Source organism: Centropristis striata, chromosome 3, assembly GCF_030273125.1.
Source record: "Centropristis striata isolate RG_2023a ecotype Rhode Island chromosome 3, C.striata_1.0, whole genome shotgun sequence".
Classification (NCBI taxonomy): Eukaryota; Metazoa; Chordata; class Actinopteri; order Perciformes; family Serranidae; genus Centropristis; species Centropristis striata.
In genome coordinates this window covers 40,891,180-40,913,260 of record NC_081519.1, presented here as the reverse complement: position 1 = coordinate 40,913,260, position 22,081 = coordinate 40,891,180, and the positions used below count along the sequence as shown (strand labels likewise).

Here is a 22,081-nt window from a genome sequence, read left to right as displayed (position 1 = left end):
ACACATAAACATTGAAAGTCCAGTGGGAGATATTACTTCTGATCAGCTGATTGTCCCCCTGAGGCTGCTGATGAGTGTGTGTGTGTGTGTGTGTGTGTGTGTGTGTGTGTGTGTGTGTGTGCATGATGGATAACTACTGAACATATTTCAGCACCTCATTATGAAAACCATGACGGTTACAGAAAATTAAACCTGATGTCTATTAGAAGGGATGGCATGCACATGCGTTATTGAAAAGTAGAAAGCATAATTTTACATCTTTGAGCATTTAAGTCTGAAATTGCCTGTATATAAAACTGTATGTATAAAGTCACATGACACCAGGTTTCTTTCTACTATGTCTTATTCAAACATACCATAAATATAATATGACTTCTTATAGAAAAGGAGCAAAAATACACTGCAAAAAAGCCAACTTGTATTTTTTGGCCTAAAACAGTGATTTCAGTTGGTAAAACTTGGAAATATAAATTATTGAGATTAAGGGCAATAATGTAAGTTAGCACAAGAAAGGAAGCCAGTTGTCTGCTCAAAAATAAGTTTGTGAGTTGTTGTTATTTTATATCTTTAAGTTGGGGTTCACAACAAGGGACAATAGTTCTGATAACTCTTATTTCTTTGTTGTGGAAAGAGGTGAAATTCGGTCATTAGTGAAAGCTAGCGGCTAACTGATGCTAGCGGATAACTGATGCTAGCGGCTAACTGATGCTAGCGGCTAACTGATGCTAGCGGATAACTGATGCTAGCGACTAACTGATGCGAGCGGCTAACTGATGCTAGCGGCTAGCTAACAAAAATCTGAATTCAGAGTTGAGCAAACTCAAAAACCAAACTTAAAATATTTCGTTTAATTGTCCAACTTAAAATTTTATCGAAGTTTGTTACCTTGAAATTTTGAGTTCACTCAACTTTTCTTTTTTTTGCAGTGTACAGCTCTTTTGTTTTAAGTTTCCTGATTGGAAAATGCCCAAATCCATGCTATTTTGACACTTAGTTTTGATTTTATCCTGTGTTAATTACATTTGCTGTTAAAGGCCAAAAGCTAATCAGGATTTCCAAACAATATTAGAGACTCATTATTACTTTGTGTAATTCAGAGTCCAGCTTTAACTTGTTCTCCGTTCAGTGGAGCCAGGAGGCCACGGGAAGGAATGGGGCTGTTTACTGTATCACCTCAGCGGCCTTGCCTCCCTCACAGCCTCCTGACAGCTACACTATTGTTATTGGCCTTTAGTGTTCCTTGCCCTCTTCGGCCCAACCAGCTGAAACAATACGACGGCCGCTGAGGTGCAACTCCTCCATGTTCACGAATGTTTGTGGACAATCTGTTATAATTAGATTGATTTGTAGATATTCACTCCTGCAAGCTGACAGCGATCCATTCCCGACCTGAACCTCTGACTCCCAAATGATCAACTCATTCCTCAGAACCAGTGGTGGGATGTAACTAAGTACATTTACTCAAGTACTGTACTTCAGTACAATGTTGAGGTAATTGTATTTTGTAACTTTATACTTTTACTCCACTAAATTTTGAGGTAATTATTGTACTTTTTACTCCACTACATTTAGCTGACGGCTTTAGTTAAAATTCAGGTCAAGATTTTTTTTTTTTTTAAACATATGTTTATTAATTTACAAATGGTGAACAACATAGAACAAGAAGGCACATACAAGAAAAATAATAACAATAATGATAGCAATAATTATGATAAAAAATAAAATAAATAACTGGGGAAAGAAAGAGAGAGAGAGAGAAAAAAAAGGGGGGGGGGGCCTTTATAACGACAAAATAAATAATGAAAAAATAAGTAAATAAATATTTACATACATATATCTATACACACACAGAGATACATATACATGTCCGTAAAGCTCTAAATGATCCATTTAAAGTGAATAGACTTTTAAATCCTCATAACAGTATACTCAGTGGTTAAAATTAGCCTTACATTGAGAAAATTAAAATGCTGCTTAAATAAATGCATCAATAATAATATATTTAGAATATAAAACAATCTCAGTGGGGCCATAACAAGTACTTTTTACTTTTGATACTTAAGGTATATTTTCATGCTGATACTTTTGTGCTTTTGCTTAAGTAAGTTCTAAATGCAGGACTTTTACTTGTAGTGGAGTAATTTCACAGTGTGGTATTAGTACTTTTACTTATGTAAGGGATCTGAATACTTTTCCTCCACTGCCTAGAACTGATTTGTTGTGTTCATATATCAGTAAATATGAGACGGAGGATGAGAGGCAGCAGTGTAACACAATGTGGTTTGCTTTGGCTCAGGCAGAGGGAGATGTCAGTAGTTGTTTCCATCCTGCAGGTGGAGATGTTACACAGCTGTGCAGAACATCAGAGCTGTCAATCAAACAGCACATCACTGATCATATTAGTCCAGAGGAATGCAGTGCAGTGCCCGTAGGAAGTATGCATTCATATAATGGGAGATTAAGTACACTGTAATAAATTATTCTGTAGTCATTTCATTTTACTTAATATATTTGATCAAATGTATTAAATATAAATGCGTCCTTGATTTTGAGGCAGTTGTTTAAGTAACTTTAATATAAAAATGTTTGAGATAGAATCTACTTATTTTGATCACATTAAATATAATCTTTATGTGTCTGTAATTCTAAATCAAGAGAATTTTGAATGAATCCAACACAATAGAATTAGTCCGTTTTTAATTGACAGGCACTTCCTGTTAAGTTGTTATTAACTCAACTTGTAACGTAGTTAGATTTAATTAATAATATTGCGTGCAATCTGTTGCCTCAATTTTATTGAGTAGCTAATGTTTATCTTTTTTTTTACAGTGTAGATTTTTCAATTATGGCCAAATGAGTTTGTGTGTGTACACTGTAAAATAAGATAAACAATAGCTACTCAATAAAATTGAGGCAACAGATTGCATGCAATATTATTAATTAAATCTAACTACGTTACGAGTTGAGTTAATAACAACTTAACAGGAAGTGTCTGTCAATTAAAAACGAAATCTATTGTGTTGGATTCAATCAAAATTATCTTGATTTAGAATTACATACACATAAAGATTATATTTAATGTGATCAAAATAAGTAGATTCTATCTCAAACATTTTTATATTAAAGTTACTTAAACAACTGCTTCAAAATCAAGGACGCATTTATATTTAATCCATTTTATCCAAAAGTAAAATGAAATGACTACAGAATAATTTATTACAGTGTAAGTGAACCTTGTAGCCACTTTAAAACTCCTAAAGATAGGAAGGCTAAATAGACTTACAGATGAGATGAGTCAGGGTGGAAATCCAGAGCGAATTGGGTTACTGACCAAGGTTATAATAGTTTTAATTTTAATTTCTTTTTCAATTTTTGTTTTCAAATTCAGTTAGTTTTAATTATTTTTTAGTGAGTTTGCTAGTTTTAATTCGTTTTTATTTTTTGAAAAATGCTTTTTTACTTTAGTTTTTATTAGTTTCAATGTTAGTTTTAGTTTTTTTGTAATGGGGTATTTGTTGGGCGCAAGATTCAACAAGGTCACAATAAATGTTGCCTTTATTTCCTTTATTAGGTTTACTAAGTCATAAAACCAAATAGATGAAATAGATTTCATATCAATCAAAAAGGTTTACGTATGAAAAAAGTTGACAAAGATGAAAACAAAGGACATTTACACTATAATTTAGTTAGTTTTAGATAGTTTTGGAACCACAAATGACAGTTTCAGTTAGTTATCAGTTTTTTAAAAACTTTTATTTCAGTTAACGAAAATGTTTTTTCAGTTCTAGTTTTCATTATTTCGTTAGTTTTCATTAACTATAATAACCTTGTTACTGACCAGGTGTAGGCCTATCACACAATAGGGCGGAGCTCCCCTAAAAGGCGTCCGATCGGAAACACGTCCTACTTAAATAATGATATTTTGAAAAATCTTTAAAATCGAGGATGCACACCTTTGTGCCATGCGCAAGACAACCTGACCAACAGCGAGATATGCCCCAGACACACACATATATATATATATATATATATATATATATATATATATTTATTTTTATTTTTAATGGCTGTGTTTTACTTAACTAACTCATTTATATATGGTATATTAAAATTACTGAGGTTACAGTGAAGACAGCGCTTAATTCATAGTAATTGGCTTTCAGACAGTAATATGCTCTATTTACAATAAATGACTGCGTTGTATACTGCAACAATATTGCAAATAGCTTCAGCACTATACTGTGTTTTAGTCTACTGTAAAAATCAATGAAGTGCAGGATTTTACTGTAATTCAGTATGTGGTTTTATCACAGTAACATACTGTAAAGTAGATAACAGTAGAGGAACTGTAAAATTAATAGTAGACGCTGGCAACCCTGCTGCCAGTGTTTTACTGTTAATTTGCACACACACACACACACACACACACACACGCACAAATAAAGACACTTCTTGCTTTTATAGGAAGATAAAATGCATTGTACTGTGCTTAAAGACTCTTCAGTTGAGTGCATCTGTTTGCAGAATTACTATTTGCAAGAAACAGTCAGTGCAGAAACACTGAGGCACACTTCTAGCAGGCTGTAACGCTCCTCTTCTCCTCTTCTGGGCCACCCAAGTATGCAATGCAATAAATCAGCTGCAATTAATTTACAGGCATGAGTGCTGACTAAGGCCAAAAGGGGAGCACACATTACACCTTCGAGGCCAATAAAGTCTTTACACTGGTTACCTGTTAGCTTTTCGTATTGATTTAAAAATATATTTTATAAGTTTATTATGGGGCACTGCATGGCTGGGGGCCAGACCACCAGACCACTTCTCTGAGATGCTGTTAGTTTGTGAACCAGAACCTCAGATCCTCTGGTTCTTCTATTTTAGCCGTTTCACAAAGAAAAAAACAAAAACATTTAGTGATGCTGCTCTCAGCCTGCTGGAAAAGAATCCGAGAGGAGCTTAAAATATTAATACATGTTTGCCCATAAAGTTGGAATAAAATAAAAACATTTTTTTTTACCTCTTTCCATGAAATAATTGTGACAATGTGATTTATTATTGACAGATAAGGGGTTCTCAAAACTTTATTAATCAATCTCTTCCAAACATATGGCAATGGAAATGAACCAGGATTGTGGTTTGAGGAGGATAATTTCTGAAAACAAAATTATTCCAACTTCATGGCCAATTATGAATTTTAAAACATAAACTAAAAGCCAAATTATTTAGCCCTATTTAGGCTTTTTATGGAGTGGTATAGTGTTATATAAGTGTATAACTTCTGTGGTTTTATTGTTTATAAAATATGTTATTCAAACGATACTAATATTATTTATATTATATTATTTATCATCACTTTACTGCTGACTTTGTAATTTATTGTATTCCATTTTATTTATTTGAAGTGCATTTGATTTGTTTTGAAAAGTGCTATAGAAATAAAGTCTGATTGATTGATTGAGTTATGATGATACTTTTTATCCATCATTATAAATCCTCACAATAAATGCGTCAGGTTGAATGTTTAGCCACTGGACTAGAGACTCTGATTCGCCTCTCCTGAGACGTCCTGACTGTCTCATGTCTGAGGACACAGATTGAGACTTCAGTGCCAATGTGTTTCTTTCCTCTTCTCACTGGCGCGCTGTGATCCTCCCTTCAGATGTGCTGCTTGGGTAAAACTAGGCTAAAGGGACACAAAGCACTGTGAGGCCCAGTTTATTAGAGTGCTACAGAGCAGCACTGCCACTGGTGATAACCAGACAAACAGGAGGGAATAAAGAAGAAGCTCTGTCCCTCTGAGTCCCTTTTTACTCTAAAACTAGTGTGTCCTCCTTCCACATGATCACACATTGTCACTGCAGAGAAACAGGCTTTCACAAGGTTTCAGTTACCAGTGAGAGCTGAGTCTACTGGGAAAAGGTATGACACATTGATGCACATAGTGAAAATGTCGTGCAGGAACCATAATTTTGCTTTCTTGCAAAGTGTTAGATGAGAAGATTGATACGACTCTATCTATGTCTAGAGCCAGTAGACAATTAGCTTAGCTTAGCATAATGACTGGAAACAGGGGGAAACAGCTAGCCTTAGGATAAGGTTCATTCCCATGTCCCCCTGAATTCTACAGTACATCATGGGAACATGACAATGGATCCAATGTTCTCAGGGTTCTATGTTCTCAGGCTTCTATGTTCTCAGGCTTCTATGTTCCCAGGGTTCTATGTCCTCAGGGTTCTATGTTCCCAGGCTTCTATGTTCTCAGGCGTCTATGTTCTCAGGCTTCTATGTTCTCAGGGTTCTATGTTCCTAGGGTTCTAGGTTATCAGGTTTCTATGTTCCCAGGGTTCTAGGTTCTCTGGGTTCTATGTCCTCAGGGTTCTATGTTTTCAGGGTTCTATGTTCTCTGGCTTCTATGTTCTCAGAGTTCTATGTTCCTAGGGTTAAAGGTTCTCAGGTTTCTATGTTCCCAGGGTTCTAGGTTCTCTGGGTTCTATGTCCTCTGGGTTCTATGTTCTGAGGGTTCTATGTCGTCAGGGTTCTATGTTCTCAAGGTCCTATGTTCTCAGGGTTCTAGGTTTTCAGGTTTCTATGTTCCCAGGGTTCTAGGTTCTCTGGGTTTTATGTCCTCAGGGTTCTATGTCATCAGGGTTCTACGTTCTCATGGTTCTATGTTCTCAGGGTTCTAGGTTCTCATGGTTCTATGTTCTCAGGGTTATATGTTCTCATGGTTCTATTTTCTCATGTCACGTGTTGTTGTGTGATGTTACGGCTGATCGCCTGTGTTATTTAATAAATCTAATCTAATCAGGGTTCTATGTTCTCAGGGTTGTAGGTTCTCAGGGTTCTAGGTTCCCAGCTGTATATAGCACAGAATAGGAACCTGAAAAAGATGTTCACCAGCTCTGTATTCTCTTTATATATGTCAGGTTTGGGGACTATAATCATGACCCTGAGAGTCATGAAATGGCCCTGGCTCAGGTCTTATTCTAGATAATAGCTACTATTTTTTATATAGAACAACTTACATTAAAATAAAATAGAAGACAAGAAAAAACAAAAACAAAAGATGACAAAGGGAGAGAAATAAATGTTAAATGCTTTAGGGAAGGGGTCTGCAACCTTTACGGGCAAAAGATGTAAAAACTGTCTGAATGGAGCCACAATGTCACAGTTTCAGCTCTGTCTCCAGTGATTTTCCACTGAGCCTCCTCCTCCTCCTCCTCCTCCTCCTCCTCCTCCTCCTCACTCCACCTGTCAGCCACTCCCTCCTCATCAGCCAGACTCTCTTCACCTGATCACCCAGCTGCCTCTGATCGAACCTGGTCTCACAGAAATCTGTGAAATAGCCACGGATTTCGCTTAACTCAAAATCCGTGGAATAGCCACGGAATCGCTCAAATTTCCGTGAAACTGACACGGATTTCGCTACAATGCAAGTTAATGACAGTCATATCCTGTGGCTATTGGTTTGTTCCAAGTCACGTGACTTTCAAGGTCCCAGCAGTCAGAACAAAAAACATGGCGGACAGTTCTCTCATTTTTAGTGAAAAATCAATATTTTGACTTAGTTTCTGTATAAAAATGGATTTTGATCACATTTCTAGCGAGAAATATATGTTTTATTTTCTAAATCTTCACTCAGTGAATGTACATAATCACTTTGTATGTTGGAATAGCCACGGGATATGACTGTCATTAACTTGCATTGTAGCGAAATCTGTGTCAGTTTCACGGAAATTTGAGCGATTCCGTGGCTATTCCACGGATTTTGAGCTAAGCGAAATCCGTGGCTATTTCACGGATTTCTGTGAGACCATGTTGCTCTGATCACTAATCAAACCACTATAAAGACTCCCGCCTCACACACACACTCACTGCCAGATTGTTCTCAGCTCTTCAATGACAGACTTTCCAACGGTTTTCCTCGGACAGATTTCCTGTTGCCGACCCTGCCTGCCTCTGATCTACCCGTCTTGCCTGACCCCCTCTAAACTCACCAGCCTTCAGTCCTTGACCTGGAGTTTCCCTGCCAGTCAAACCAGCCTCACTGCCAGAGACTTTAAGAAACTTTGTTGTTACATTCAAGCTGTGTATATTGCTTGCATTGGTTGCCAAGTTTGACATTAAAAGCAATAACCAAGTGTTCCTGCTATCCTGTGTGCTGCAATAGGGTCCATACACAACCCGTTACACGCAGACCATTTTTCAAGCCTTACAATGACAATAAAACAGCCTACTAAGTCTAAACTAGCCTACCAGCTTTACTAATAGTTAATAATGAGCATTTATCAATATGATTTTGTCAGAAAGCAGTGAGAACTAAAGTGCAAATGAAAGGCTTGATACTGAAGAAATATCTCAGATTTGGAATCAAAAGCTAGCCAAGCTAGGGAAACTTAAAACCAGACTTGAAGTTGGCAAAATTTAGAGGTTAAGGTGCCGTGCAGTAGACTTTCGTAAGCTATGATGTACATTTAAGTTGACCAAAAAGTAAAAAAAAAAAAAAAAAAGTTTTAATGCTGTATATAAGCTGCACATTTTTACAATTGAAGAATATAAATTGCTTTGGGTCTACACCAATGTTAAATAAAAATTAAACGTAAACAACCGTTTCATTTTGTTTAGATGTTTTGGTCATCCAATCCAATCCAATCCATTTTATTTATATAGCACAATTTTAGCAAACACAAGGTTTCCAAAGTGCTGCACAAACAATAAATACATAACACAATACAAAGAGATGTAGTAAACAATAGAACAGTAAGATGCAATAAGATAAAATAAATTAAAAATGGGATAAAAATAAATAAAATAAAATGTACTGCCCGCACAAAATAAAATATGCATGAATACAATAAAAACAAAAAAATCATAAAATCATAGTCACAGCCACAGGGAGCTACTGCAGATGGCCTGAAGAGTCACACGTGGCTCTGGAGCCGCAGGTTGCCTCTGCTTTAGGGTTAGAAAATCAATATTAGTTGGTTATTGCCATTTCCAAACAGGTTAAGATTAGGAGAGAGGTCAAAGGTCACACAAGGGTAGAAGAGCTCAAACAAGATTAGGAGAGAGGTGAGGGCAATCTGTGTAATATTTATGCATGATATTTTAACTTGAAGTGGGTCGAATTGAGGCTTAATGCGTGTGGAGAATACACTGTAAAAAAAGATAAACAATAGCTACTCAATAAAATTGAGGCAACAGATTGCACGCAATATTATGAATTAAATCTAACTATGTTACAAGTTGAGTTAATAGCAGGAAGTGCCTGTCAATTAAAAACAGACTAATTCTATTGTGTTGGATTCATTCAAAATTCTTTTGATTTAGAATTACATAAAGATTATATTTAATGTGATCAAAATAAGATTCTATCTCAACATTTTTATATTAAAGCTACTTAAACAACTGCCTCAAAATAAAGGACGCATTTATATTGAATACATTTTATCAAATATATGAAGTAAAATGAAATGACTACAGAATAATTTATTACAGTGTACTGAACTCAGAATACAGGATCATTTACACTTAAAACAAAACAAACAAACTCAAATACTCTAAAACTCATTAACATGCTTTATATAATTGATCTAATCCATGAAAAACAAAAAAATGTTGATTTTTTTTACTTTCTGACCTTCTGCACTTTTTAAAATCTTTTTTTTTTTAATTTTTAATTTTTTTTATTAATTTAGTGTGACGGTCCCCGTCTTGTGTTGAGGTGCTGATCATGTGACTGACGGTTGTTTCTCCCATGTGTCCCTGAAGGCACCATCAACAGATTGCAGATTGGGAGCACCTGGTTCAGGCGCTCCTTAAAGCATAAAAACCCAGAGTCAAGGCGGCTCTTTCTCTCTGGACTCTCTCTGGACTCTCTGGGCTGCATCCTGCCAGCAACTTTGTTTGGTTTCTGCTTTGTTTCCACTTTACAACATTTCCACTTCATATTGCACACACATCCACATTTACATTACTGATGTTACTGACTTACACACTTCATATTTGTACTTATTACCTCGGTTGTTTAATTTAATTTAATAAATTCATTTAATTTCTAGACATCCTTTGTGTCCTGTTCCATATTTGTCATGGCCTAGGAGCCGGGTTATGACAAATTGGGGGCTCGTCCGGCCGTGTTTGTTCCCGTTTTGTGCGCGATTATTTGACATTAGACAAAACACAACACAAATCACCAATGGACAAACACAGAGAGAAAAACAAAAACAAAACAAAAAACACAACAACAAAATCACAAAACCAACCCAAATAAATAAATAAAACCACAATAATAAACAAGAACCTTAACACATCAAAACTAAACAAGACACAAACAAACATAATTACCACATAAAACATACAGTATATCAGTAAACTTGATAACCTAAGAGAAAATAATAATAAAGGGTTAAGTTAAATGCCAACCTTCCACTTCAATAAACCTTTCCCACCTTTCCAAATACCGTCCAACATCACCATTCCTATTAGCAATATAACCTTCCAAAACAAAATAACGTTTGATAAGCATCCTAAATTGATTAATATTCAAAGAATCTGCATTGACAGCTTTAAAAATAAATCTTTTCCCCAACAAGATAATTACATTAATAATATAACTGCTTGTCTCTGTAACATCACCTAGTATAACAGAAAATAAAGCAACGACCTTCTGCCCTTCCAGCCTTTTTAGCTCAGCTAACACTGGAGCTTCATACTGAATGAGTCAGCATATCAACAAATGTCCAAAATGTCGACATACTCCTGTAAGATGGAACGTTGTGGGTTGGGGTGAGGCTGTTCCACCCAATTTAGACACATACTGGACTGTTTTCATGTTAGTTTATGTGTTTTGATGAGAAGATAATGCAAATATAAATCCTTTCACCTGATTAAACCAATCAGGAATGACGTAAAACATGTTCACCTGCTCATATGACCACATGAGTCATACGCCAGCGCAGCTGAAACCAGGTCACATTGCATCACACTGCACTAACTTTCCATTCAATTAATGGTGTGAGAGAGCAGGTGAATGAGTGAATCACCTGGAAAAAATTCACCTGACAAAGGTAATGTGACATGAAAAAATGTTGGTGGGTGGAAAAAACGTTTGACATGATAACAATTTTACACTGTGCAGAACATAATGACTGTTATTTTTTACGCCTACTTTCGTGTCAAGACTACTGGGTGATTTTGTGTTGTATCAAATTACCTGTAATTCCAGTCCAGTGAATTGGTACTGTTGAATAATCTCAATTTATCAATGTTAAATTAAAAGCTTTTAAGTGTATTTTTGGTGACCCACCTGTCACAGAAGCAAGGTGTAAGTACAATGATATATAATGAGATTTGATGTTGAAGAGACGTGATGTGGTTAATCAATTGATTGTCCTCTAACCCAGAAGTTCTCAACCTTTTTAAGTCGCGACCCCCAATTTAACATGCATGTTGTCCGCGACCCCCGCTCACTGAACAGAATCTCACACGGACAGTTCAGATCACCCAAAAAACACCAAAAAAAGGAAACAAAATGACCAAAAAAGACACAAAATGACCAGAAAAGACAGAAAATGACCAAAGAGGGAAACAAAATGACCAAAAAAGACACAAATTGACCACAAAATGATCAAAAAAAGACACAAAATGACCAAAAAAGACACAAAATGACCAAAAAAAGACACAAAATGACCAAAAAAGGAAACAAAATTACCAAAAAAGACAGAAAATGACCAAAAAAGACAGAAAATGACCAAAAAAAGACAGAAAATGACCAGAAAAGACAGAAAATGATCAAAAAAGGAAACAAAATGACCAAAAAAGACACAAATCGACCACAAAATGATCAAAAAAAGACACAGAATGACCAAAAAAAGACACAAAATGACCAAAAAAAGACATTAAGGGACCAAAAACACATTAACAGATGAACACTTTAACACAGTGGAGACAGAGCTGACTTCTAAAATGATTTGGCGACCCCCAGAAATCATCTCGCGACCCCAATTGGGGTCCCGACCCCAAGGTTGAGAATAGCTGCTCTAACCTAAACACTGGCCTACTTTATCTGATAATAGAGCATCAACATTTAATTTTATGTAGGGTTTTTTTTTCTTATGTGTGCTTTTGTTACATACATGGTGGCAGTTTTTTATTAATTTATTTAGTTTTATTGTTATTATTTTTTATTGTTATATGCTTTTTTTGTCTTGTTATTTTGTATTATAATTGTATTTATTATTATTATGAATATTTTATGATATAATTTTTGTCTTGTTATTTTGTATTTTAATTGTATTTATTATTGTTATTATTATTATTATTATTAATATTTTATTATATATTTTTTGTCTTGTTATTTTGTATTATAATTTTATTTATTATTATTATTATTATTATTAATAATATTTTATTATATTATTTTTTGTCTTGTTATTTTGTATTATAATTGTATTTATTATTATTATTATTATTATTAATATTTTATGCTATTATTTTTTGTCTTGTTATTTTGCATTATAATTTTATTTATTATTATTATTATTATTATTATTAATAATAATAATAATAATATTTTATTATATTATTTTTTGTCTTTTTATTTTGTATTGCTATTTAGATTTTTTTTTCTATGTATAAAAATCTTTGAATTTCATATAAAAGGCTATTCAATTTGTTATTCTTGATGAGAGGGGGAAAAAACGAGAGACTCTAACTAACTTTCCACTCAATTAATGGTGTGAGAGAGCAGGTGAATGAGTGAATCACCTGGAAAAAATTCACCTGACAAAGGTAATGTGACATGAAAAAATGTTGGTGGGTGGAAAAAACGTTTGACATGATAACAATTTTACACTGCACAGAACATAATGTCTGTTATTTTTTACGCCTACTTTCGTGTCAAGACTACTGGGTGATTTCGTGTTGTATCAAACTACCTGTAATTCCAGTCCAGTGAATCAATTGATTGTCCTCTAACCCAGTAGTTCTTAACCTTTTTTTTGAGTCGCGACCCCCAATTTAACATGCATGTTGTCCGCGACCCCCACTCACTGACAAGAATCTCACACGCAGAGTTCAGATCAACCAAAAAACAAAATGACCAAAAAAGACACAAAATGACCAGAAAAGACAGAAAATGACCAAAAAGGGAAACAGAATGACCAAAAAAGACACAAATTGACCACAAAATGATCAAAAAAAGACACAAAATTACCAAAAAAAGACACAAAATGACCAAAAAAGACACAAAATGACCAAAAAAAGACAGAAAATGACCAAAAAAGGAAACAAAATGACAAAAAAAGACACAAAATGACCAGAAAAGACAGAAAAATGACCAAAAAAGGAAACAAAATGACCAAAAAAGACACAAATTGACCACAAAATGATCAAAAAAAGACAGAATGACCAAAAAAGGTTGATCCAACCTAAACACTGGCCTACTTTATCTGATAATAGAGCATCAACATTTAATTTTATGTAGTGTTTTTTTTAGTTACATACATGGTGGCAGTTTTTTAATTAATTTATTTAGTTTTATTGTTATTATTTTTTTTTATTGTTATATGCTTTTTTGTCTTGTTATTTTGTATTATAATTTTATTTATTATTATGAATATTTTACTATATTACTTTTTGTCTTGTTATTTTGTATTATAATTTTATGTATTATTATTATGAATATTTAATTATATTATTTTATGTCTTGTTATTTTGTATTATACTTTTATGTATTATTATTATTAATAATATTTAATTATATTATTTTTTGTCTTGTTATTTTGTATTACTATTTAGTTTTTTTTTCTATGTATAAAAAACTTAGAATTTCATATCAAAGGCTATTCAATTTGTTATTTTTGATGAGAGGGGGAAAAAAATGAGAGACTCTGCCTTAAACTCAATGATTTGATCTCATTTATAATAAACAATTTAAAGTGTTTATGTTTTTAAAAACACAGTCATAACACAAAGCTTTGAGTCATCACATGTATATCTGGTGGAAACAGCTGGTTGACCTATTCAACACTATATAAGGTGATGTCAATATGGCAGTAAAATGTTTATCTATGCATGTGCTTTTCTCATCATATATAGATAAGGAATATTGTGAATCAGGCGGCAAACTGGGTCACGATGTTTGTCATTTTTAAGTGGCGCTTCAGAAAAAACATTTTTTGGGAAACACTGCTATGTATCCCTGGCCAGAGTATCTACATTATCTCTTTTACTGAGAGTCTAACATGTTTTTCTGTACAACTCACAAGAACATTAAGTGCCTTTATATAAATTCCTGAGGTGTTTTCTTTATAAACATGAGATTAAACACAACTATTTCTTCAGAGCTATATTTGTCTTTCAGCGGCAGGTGTATCACTTCAGAAACAAGTCAAGGACACACACACAAACACACACACACACACACACACACACACACGCACACACACACACACACACACACACACACATATCAGGTATCACACCCTGGTGGGAGTCAAATTCTTCTCCTAAACTAAAACAAAAGAGAATAAAAATACAAAAAATACAAAAAAAAGCCAAGCTGCTGTTTCTTAAGGAGCTCAAACAAAAACAAAACTTCCTCGTATAAATCACAGTCACTATCTTTGGACTTGGCTCTGTGCGGATGGACAACTGCAGAAAATATACTTTATGAAAATTATCTGGCAGATTAGCTCAGGAATCTTGGCAGGGTTTGGTCAGCAGAGACCGGCCGTAACAAAGTGAGGATATGCTGACTCGACATAAAGAACACATTTAATTACCATCATCATCAAACATCCAAGAAGACCATCCGGGTTGGAGCCAGAAATCCCCTCCTTCGTCTCACTCCCCACCGTCATCCGCCAACTCAAAGGCTTATTTTTAGGGGCCCAACTTCTTCTTTAATCTGCTACATTCTCACGGCCCGGCTCCCATCTTTTCTCCTTTTCAGAGCTAACACATTTTATACTTATTCCTCATTAGGACTTTGCTGCTCCAATCATTTTAGTTTTGTCTTCATAACCTGTGAAAAGGTGCCCAACAGGAACATAAAGAAAGACAAAGACACCCAGAACACCTCACTGCTGCCCTGAAGCACATAGACATCTGTTTGACTCTGTTAATTCTCACGTTGTAACAGATGTTTCTGATTAATGAAATTAGGAGCAGAAACGGTTTTATTGTTCTGTGTGAAAGAAAAGGACAAGACTCTTCAGTTCTCCTCAGCTGTACTTCTGCAGTTAAATGGTTTTTTTTTTGTTTTTTTTTACATCTGAACTTTTTTGGCAAAGACATTTCCATATCTCATCAAGTGTCTGAGGTCTTTTCAGTGGCGGTTCTACACCAATTTTACTGTGGGGGCCAAGGAGGGGCCAGTGTGTAATCAGAGGGGCACATTAGCACATGAAAAAATGGCAAAGATGATATTTAAGCATTCAAAATCTTTGAATGTCTTGAAAAAGACACAAAATGACCAAAAAAGACACAAAATGACCAAAAAAAGACACAAAATTACCAAAAAAGACACAAAATTAGAAGACAGAATAACCAAAAAAAAAACCCACAGAAGACATAAAAATGACAAAAAAGACAAAAAAATGACCAAAAAAAGACACAAAATAACTAAAACAGACACAAAAAAGAAACATAAATGACACCAATGACACAAAAAGACACAAAATGACAAAAAAAAGACACAAAATAACTAAAAAAGACATAACAACAGACACAAAATTACCTAAAAAGACACACAAAAGACACAAATGACCAAAAATGACACATAAAGACATGAAAGGGATTCAAAAATGGACAAAATAGCCCAATAAGACTAAATCAAAAAATTTGAATAAGACTCCATAAAGTTAAACTATTATACAATGTAACGTTCTGGGTTCCTTTTGTGTACAATGAGATATTGTTTGAACAAAAAAAAAGGTTAGAATTTTTCCGTCGTTCATCGCTATAAATTGATCATTTTATTATTAATTTGACACAGGGGCCACAAGGGCTTCTTCACAGGGGCAGTGGCCCCTGGAGGCCCCTGTGTAGAACCGCCACTGAGTCTTTTCTTGAACTTTTCGGTGCAATTGAGTAAGTTTTATTGAATTTCGATTTTCCATTCAGCTTTTCTGATGTGGTGCTTGTTGGGACAATGCTACGTTCAGTGGTGGGGATATATTCTGAAGTTTTTTCTATCCACTAACACTCACTGGAAATAATGGAGACGGGTAGATTTTTTTGGTAATTGTCATTGAGGTATTTTCCAGCTGATAGTGAGGTCTGATGGCTTCAAGGCAGCGAAGAAGAGGACAAAGAAATTTAACCAACAATCAGGTTTGAGAGGCGGTGTTTCCAGTTCAGAGCTAATGCTAAGAAACCAAAAGGCTTGATCCTTATAGCATTATGTATTTCTTAAACTAAGAATTGCATTTTGAAAGTAAAGTGCAGAAAATGTGACACTCATCTCAGGCCCAATAGAAGCTGTTTCCTGAATGAGAAACCACAAGAAAATGTACAACAAACAAACAAACAAATGCCATTTTGTTAAACATGTATTTCCCCTCGAACCGATGATATACTCCATTCAACTTTTTAAAAAATGGGAGAAAAATTGTGTATTTATTGAGCTAATGTATCCTATTTTTTTTTTTTACAAAACACTATGAGAAAATCCTTTCAAATTGAATGAAAGAAAGTCGCCTCAAGAAACAACACTGCAAAAAAGGTGTGTCTAAAAACAAGATAAAAACACTAAATCTGAGGGAAATGATCTTGCTGCATCTCCAGATAATTTCACTTGACAAGATTTCTTAAATTAAGATCTAGAAATAAGCATGTTGAACACTTAAAATAAGAATAACTCTTAACACAAGATCAACTATCGAACACTTCTAAATCTAAAGTTTTTTTTTTTAATCCAGTTCATCGTTGCTTGCAGCTTTAATTTATCTTATTTTAAGCGTACAACATGCTTATTTCTAGATTGAATAACCTAATTTAAGAAATCTTGTCAAATGAAATTATTTGTCCATGCAGCAAGATAATTTGCCTCAGATTTAGTGTTTTATCTTGTTTTTAGACACCCCTTTTTTGCAGTCAAGGGATCAGGAATATGTTGCATTTTTAACCTAATAATTGCTCTGCAGATATCAGATCATTTTTTGATGAAATGATTCATTTTCATAACACAAGAATCTGACAAAAAAGGGGTTCACAAGAGAGAAAACATATCTTTTCAGTGCATCATACATCATTTAAGCACACATTACCTAGGTCACCTGAGTTCAGATAAGCTGTTAAGGATAATGAATGAATGAATGAATGAATGAATGAATGACCATTACTTCTCCTGACTAATATCTAATTTAAACTGTTTCTAACATGTAGAACTTGATCAAAATAGTGGATCTATTGTATTTTATTGTATCCCTCACATGAAGTATCTACTGTGAGTTTGTCTTGTAACTTGGCAATAAGCCTGACAACAGCCAGGCTTTGTGTCAATGAACCTGTGCCGTGTGTTAAGGTGACCTGGTGGACTAAACTGTGGTGTCCTGAGTTTGACTCTGACCTTGTTGTTGCATACTTTCTCTATCTTATTTCTTTTCAGGTATCTCTGTAAATTAATTTGTCTGATAAAAAGGGCAGAAATTCTGGCACCAGCTTAAGAAGAAAAGAAGCAACCTGCCAAATGGAGCAGTTAATAAAAAAATAAAACCACCTCCGCGCTTGCTGATCAAATGTGTAATCACAGACAGTTCAACAGAGTTCGCATGTTGCAATCGTTCCATCAGGGTGTGTGTGTGTGTGTGTGTGTGTTTGGTAAGAGACACCAAGGACGGCTGATGTAATGACTGCAAAACAGATTTCCCGAGTCTGCATGACTGGAACGCTTTCAAGAAAGACATTATTAGGAAATGTTTTTTAACGGTACATCAGAGGTCCACTTGGATGACTTCAAGCAAGAGACAGATTTCAAATAAAAAGTTAGAAAATATTTTATTTACAAGTTTACCCCCCCTCCCCAATTGACTAGACATAGTAGACACTTTGCATAGATAAAAAATAATTTCATAGTACAAATTATAACTCAACCACATTTTAGGATTTTCAAAATAAAACAAGGCTGAAAAGTGAGTCTGACAGACAATAATACATGAATATATATTATACACTTTACATGTGTAATACATCTAAAATGGCATTTATTCCACAAAGAAATCTTAAAGGCACAATATGGCGTTTACTTTCTCACAGCTTCTGCAGGTGGCTGAGACTAAAATATGTTACAGGCAATAATCTGATTTCTGTCTTTGGATAAAGCTGATTAAAAAGAGATAGCACCTTCACCCTGATGCCAAAACAGAAAACGACTGTCTGCATGTGCATTGTTTTGCATGTGTACGTGCAGGCATTCAAGCATTTGTGTGCGTCCAGAGGTATCGAAGCACGAACACACTGCTGCTGCCTATGACGGTTGTAACGCAACATGTAGATAAGCTGCACATGAACAACACAAACTCTGCTGTGTGACACGTGGTGTAAAAATATTCACAGTGATTTTCTCCTACAGGCACTTGGAGCAGGCTTTGTTTCGGCGATCACCAATAAGAAAGTCCCCGCTTTGTCAGTTTTTTTCACAGATGCTCTTCCTGTTTTGGTGCTTTAGGTGGATGTTTTGTATTCAGGTTTGGCAGCCTACTCATTCACAAAAATGTCCCGGCTCAGCAGTGGCTGTATGACTGTGCGCTCAAGTTATACACATGCTGCTGTCTAGACAAAATCCAACACTTAGAATCTGCCGTTCTGTCCCTGATTTCTCTTTTTCCTGTCCTTCCTCATCGCTTTCTCAATTTCAGTCAGCCTGTCTGGCATCCTCCCTTTATTTCAACACACAGGCAGCACAAAGTGCTTCATCATTACAATTTCACCAGCCATGATTTTAAAAATAAAATCTCTTTATTCTCTTTTTTTTCCTCTCTCTCTCTACTTCTTCTTTCTCGTTCTTTTCTCTCGTTGGATTCTAATACAAGTCCTTCATGATCTCCTGCAGCAGTGGGTGTAAGCACATGTCCACCTCCGTCTTCTTCAGCAGCTGGATGAGGTGGACGTGGTCGGTGACGATCTGACGCAGGTCGGTCATTTTCTGGAGCAGCTTGGCGAACAGTTGCAGCGAGTCGGGATGGTTCAGTTTCAGCTGCAGCTCCAGCGAGTGGAGCACCGTCTCCTGAAGCTGCTCGATGGGCTTCACGTTCAGCAGGCCTGGGCGGTCTGGACCAGACAGGGAGGATAAAGAGGTGACATTTCTGCTGACACATCATTTATCTATGAGGTAAACATTTCCCTTGCCTGAAAAGCCCTTAAATAAGCTGTCAATTACCGCCTGACCTGTCTGTATTATTGCTATTTACAAACCGCTTCTTATCTTTATTTCAAGCTATATTATGGTACGTTACGTTAATAATTGACTTAAATGTTTGATTTTACATCCTAATCAGGTTCAAGGCCGGATTTTTATCAAGCGGCCACACGCTACCCAGCAGTATTAGCTCACACAGTTTGGGTTTGTGAGGTCAGGTGAGTTGCTTTGGTTTTACACACACGTACAAAGTTAAAACTTTAACTCATTGGTTCCTTAAAGTTATGGCAGTTTACTTGAGATGAGAGTGATATTGCAAAAACCCCTTTATGTCTCAGCACTTTCATTTTTAATAAAAATCATCAATAATAGTTAAAAAAAACGCAAAGTTGAGTGACTGTCAGTATTTCACATGGTTGTCTATGAAGCCTCCGCTTCCTTTTTCTTTCTCGTCATTGTTTAAATGGGTCAAAACTTTGCTTTCTTGGAATCTTGCGTGATATGATGTAGTTGCTGACTAATGTTCCCACACGAAACCTTGCAGCAAAACTGATAAATGGGTCAAGGCAGGTCATAGATAGCGTGTGTAATGGATTGGGTTGATAACTTAGATTGTTACCTGCAGACACTTTACAACCCTTTACATCCACGGCGAATTTAATTGTTCTGATGTCACCTGACACACTGTAAAACCCAATGTTGCATGTTTGTTATCATAACTAATTTTTCTTTTTCAATACAACAAAGATTTGTGCAAAAAGTCATTTTAAATTAGAATATTGAGTCAAATAGCAAGTTTCAATTGAGTTAACTCGATTGTCTTTGTTGTCTTAACATAAAATTCTTTTGCAGCATAGACACTCAAATATTTAAGTTGAAACAACAAGTTGGGTTTTACAGTGCACAAGTTCATAAAATAAATTGAATTTATTATTATTATTAATAATAATAATAATAATAATAATAATAATAATAATAATAATAATAATAATAATAATAATAATAATAATAATAATAATACATTTTATTTGGAGGCGCCTTTCTTGGCACTCAAGGACACCGTACAAAAGGATAGAAAAGAAACAGCAATAAAATATAATAAAATACACAGAATTAATAACAATACAATACAATAGATATATTGGGCAGGGTAAAAGTCATCAGACGGAATAAGCAGTTTTAAACAGATGTGTTTTGAGTTGTGATTTGAAATTGTGATTTTATTGCTTTCTGTTGCTTGTTTGGAGAAGCATGGACTGCTTTGGACGCCCAGTTTGTTCAGATCCAACAGCAAAAGTCACACGAAGATGCAAACAAACAGATTGAGTCATTGGTGAATCACCAACTTCTGTGCTCTGCGAGGTTAAATAACTGTTTTTGCTGAAGGAGTCTGGTGGCTTTGGAGAGAGCGACATGTAGTATTGTAAATAGGGGCTGCAGCAAAACCAATTTTAGCCACCTATAAAAACACCACAGAAGCACAGGCCCTAAAGCAGACATATGATCTTTGCCAACTCTCTTCAGACACAAGAGTGGAATCGAATTATTAAAAGCAAACCAAAAAAAACCCACTCACCCCCACTGAGAATAATGACAGCTAGAAATAGCGCCATGTCGCTGTCGTCCAGCTCCAGCGTGTTGAACTTGACTGAGAACTCAAACTTTGGTTCCATCATTTGAGAGAAAGGTTTCCTGAGACTCTTGAGGAACTCCCGCGTCATGAAGATCTGTCCGTAGGAGATCAGGGTCCCGTCTTTGTTCATCAGAGGGGCCATCATGATAATTAAGACCTCAATCACACCGTACTTCAACAAAGTCACCTGGGAGAAGGGTACATACAGGGTTAAAGTAAAGGACTGCTCTACATTTGATCTGAAGGAAAGACAGATAGTGTTGATTTTACATTGATGGTACAGATTTGAGTTCAGCTTTTATTTCGAACATGTGGGAGTAACACAACAGAGTAAACTCAAAAACAAATACATCCAATGAGAATAATCAGAACAAACAAAAAAAAAGCAATAGTCAAAACAGAAGCTGTTATGTGAACGTAACATGTCCGAAAAGGAGTAGGATGAAGCATATGCTTATTTAAACCACTCCACTACTCAATTAACACTTTTTTCCCCCCTAAACATACATATTTAAATAATACATATTTACAAAAAAAAAAAATTTTTTTGAAAATAAATAGATTACATAAACAAATACATGAATAATTTATAATTTATGAAAACACCCGGTTGTTAAAGCCCTTCTTCCTCCCTGTATCTGGTGAAAACCATGTGTTTGTACTGCTTTTTAACCCATAAGAACCCACGGTGACATGGGTGTCACAAACATTTTTAATGTTCTAGTAATGTTCATGTATGTTTCCTCAAGTACATAAGTGTGTTTTTTAGTGTTCTACAGCTACAGTAGCTTGTTGAGAAGCCGTCCAGTAAGGCAGTGTTATTTATATTTATTTATTCTCGATTTATTATTTTATTACTTAAAAACAAATCTGAAATGGAATTTGTTGTCTAACTGCACTATTAAAGTCACAACTTTGATATATGTTGTGGAGATGCAAAGAAAAAGGCAAATTTGTGTTTCTGTAAGCAGAAAAGGTGTCTAGTTTATTCATTTAAAAATAAGATATATCATAAGGTCCACTTGGTCTATGGTATATCCCCCATAATTTTCCTTTTTAAGGATTACTGGCTCTGGGTTCTTATG

At 35.1% G+C, this 22,081-nt stretch overlaps 1 protein-coding gene and 1 long non-coding RNA gene across 3 annotated transcripts in view; one reads left to right on the top strand and one right to left on the bottom strand.

Moving 5' to 3' along the window:
- Positions 1-22,081, top strand: part of LOC131962507 (uncharacterized) — a 234,028-nt gene that overhangs the window by 156,407 nt on the left and 55,540 nt on the right. The window lies entirely within an intron of this gene.
- The window catches only part of pparg (peroxisome proliferator-activated receptor gamma), a 38,911-nt gene continuing 34,808 nt past the window's right edge, over positions 17,979-22,081 (bottom strand). The window contains exons 8-9 of one of the 2 annotated variants that reach the window (XM_059327405.1): positions 20,940-21,183; positions 17,979-19,275 (exon numbers count right to left, since the gene is read on the bottom strand). In XM_059327405.1, coding sequence (XP_059183388.1) covers positions 19,028-19,275; positions 20,940-21,183 — 492 coding nt within the window. In that variant the 3' untranslated portion in view covers positions 17,979-19,027. The remainder of the gene's footprint in view (positions 19,276-20,939; positions 21,184-22,081) is intronic. The other variant, XM_059327399.1, reaches the window with a different exon arrangement.